Below are 1,702 nucleotides of genomic sequence, written 5' to 3'. Positions count from 1 at the left end.
TCGCTGTCGCACGGCGTGGCGTGCGTCGCGCGGCGCCAGCTGGCGGGCAGCGGGCGCGCGGGCAATGCCTGGCTGACACCCCCCGGGCAGGCCGCACTCTCTATACAGGTACAGTACATTGTACAACACTAGTAGTAGACGGGGGGTCGCTGTCGCACGGCGTGGCGTGCGTCGCGCGGCGCCAGCTGGCGGGCAGCGGGCGCGCGGGCAACGCCTGGCTGACACCCCCCGGGCAGGCCGCACTCTCTATACAGGTACAGTACATTGTACAACACTAGTAGTAGACGGGGGGTCGCTGTATCTAGATCTTTCCTCGATACACGTTTACTGTACACCCTGTACCTAAAACTTTCCTTGACAGTTATCTATAACAGAAGTAGCATGTCCCCAGGTATGGCGCAAGATGTCTCCGCGGCTGTCGTTGGTGCAGCACGCGGCCGCGCTGGCTGCAGTGCGCGCAGTACGCACACATCCTCACTACGAACACTTGGATATCAGGTACAATGATGCTACCACTAATAAGTACACATATTTAACACTTTAAATGCCATAGAAAATAGAAAAATCACTAAAAAACTTTTTACTAATAATGTCAAATCTTCAAAATATTTAATTTTATAATGGTTTAGGGTTCTATCAAAAGTTGGGTTCCGCAGATATTATAAAAAAAAACCTTGAGGTCGCAGGTGCCCTACGAGCCGCTTAAATGTAAGCAGCGATCCGATCACTGGTGCCCGGAGTGGCGTTTAACGTGTTAAAAAATTGTCTCGAGTTTTTAATGAGTTGTCTTTAAATTTCGATGGCATTGTATCTGATCTTTAAAGTCAATCGTTAATGCCTATATTTCTTGTTTCAGACTGAAATGGCCCAATGACATATACTATGGTCGTGAAGTCAAGATAGGTGGCATCATCACTAAAGCGAGCTGCTTAGGTGATGACGTCATCGTACATATAGGTAACGTATCGTACATATACTAGCTATCATCCGCAATTCTGTCCGTACGGTATTAAACTTAATTAGCCTATATGTTCTTCCAGACTATGTTCTACATTTATGCCAAATTTTATCAACATCCATATAGCGTTGGAGATACCTTCAAACAAACATCCATCCAAACATTCGCATTTATAATATTAGTAAGATTATTGAATATTCCAGGTGCGGGCGTGAATATATCAAACAGTGTACCTACCACGTGCATTAACGATATTATATCTGAATACAATCGTATCCACGGCACTACCTTAGCCCCTGTTTCCATTGAGAAGTTCCTCGCGCGCTGGTGCTCACACCTCGAGCTGATTCTCCAACATATAGAGACTGATGAGGGTCTGGAGACGTTCTTCCAGCAGTACTACCAGTATTGGTTACATGAGTAAGTATTAACCATAAATATTATTAAGATTTTTATTATGTAACTGATAAAAAATATATTTTTGGATTGTTTACCTGAACAGTCTAAAGATTGTAGTGCCATTGGACTTTGTTTTTTTTTTATATGAAGGTAGCAAATGATCGAGCGACCACCTGAATTCGCTGAAATAGCGAAGTGATCGTTGCCCATAGACATACGCAATTGCATATGCGTTGCCTACCTTTAACACTAGGTTTACGGGCGTTTCTTATATACCTAACTCTACGAGCATCCGTCAAATTGACGGGTGGATGAAAATACGTATTTATTTTTAAAAAATCAATT

At 43.9% G+C, this 1,702-nt stretch overlaps 1 protein-coding gene across 1 annotated transcript; it reads left to right on the top strand.

Annotated features, from left to right (window-relative positions):
* Positions 1-132: 132 nt before the first annotated feature.
* LOC106114400 (biotin--protein ligase-like) lies at positions 133-1,378 on the top strand (the record flags this gene model as incomplete). Its single annotated transcript, XM_013307633.1, has 4 exons — positions 133-254; positions 392-498; positions 857-957; positions 1,162-1,378. Coding segments are annotated over 4 exons (547 nt in total), but the record flags the coding sequence as incomplete, so codon positions are not given.
* Between the last annotated feature and the right edge of the window lie 324 nt (positions 1,379-1,702).

This window comes from Papilio xuthus, unplaced genomic scaffold (genome assembly GCF_000836235.2).
Source record: "Papilio xuthus unplaced genomic scaffold, Pxut_1.1 DF829911.1, whole genome shotgun sequence".
Lineage (NCBI taxonomy): Eukaryota > Metazoa > Arthropoda > Insecta > Lepidoptera > Papilionidae > Papilio > Papilio xuthus.
Note: the sequence above shows the minus strand (reverse complement) of the source record. Positions and strands in the feature narration are given on the sequence as shown.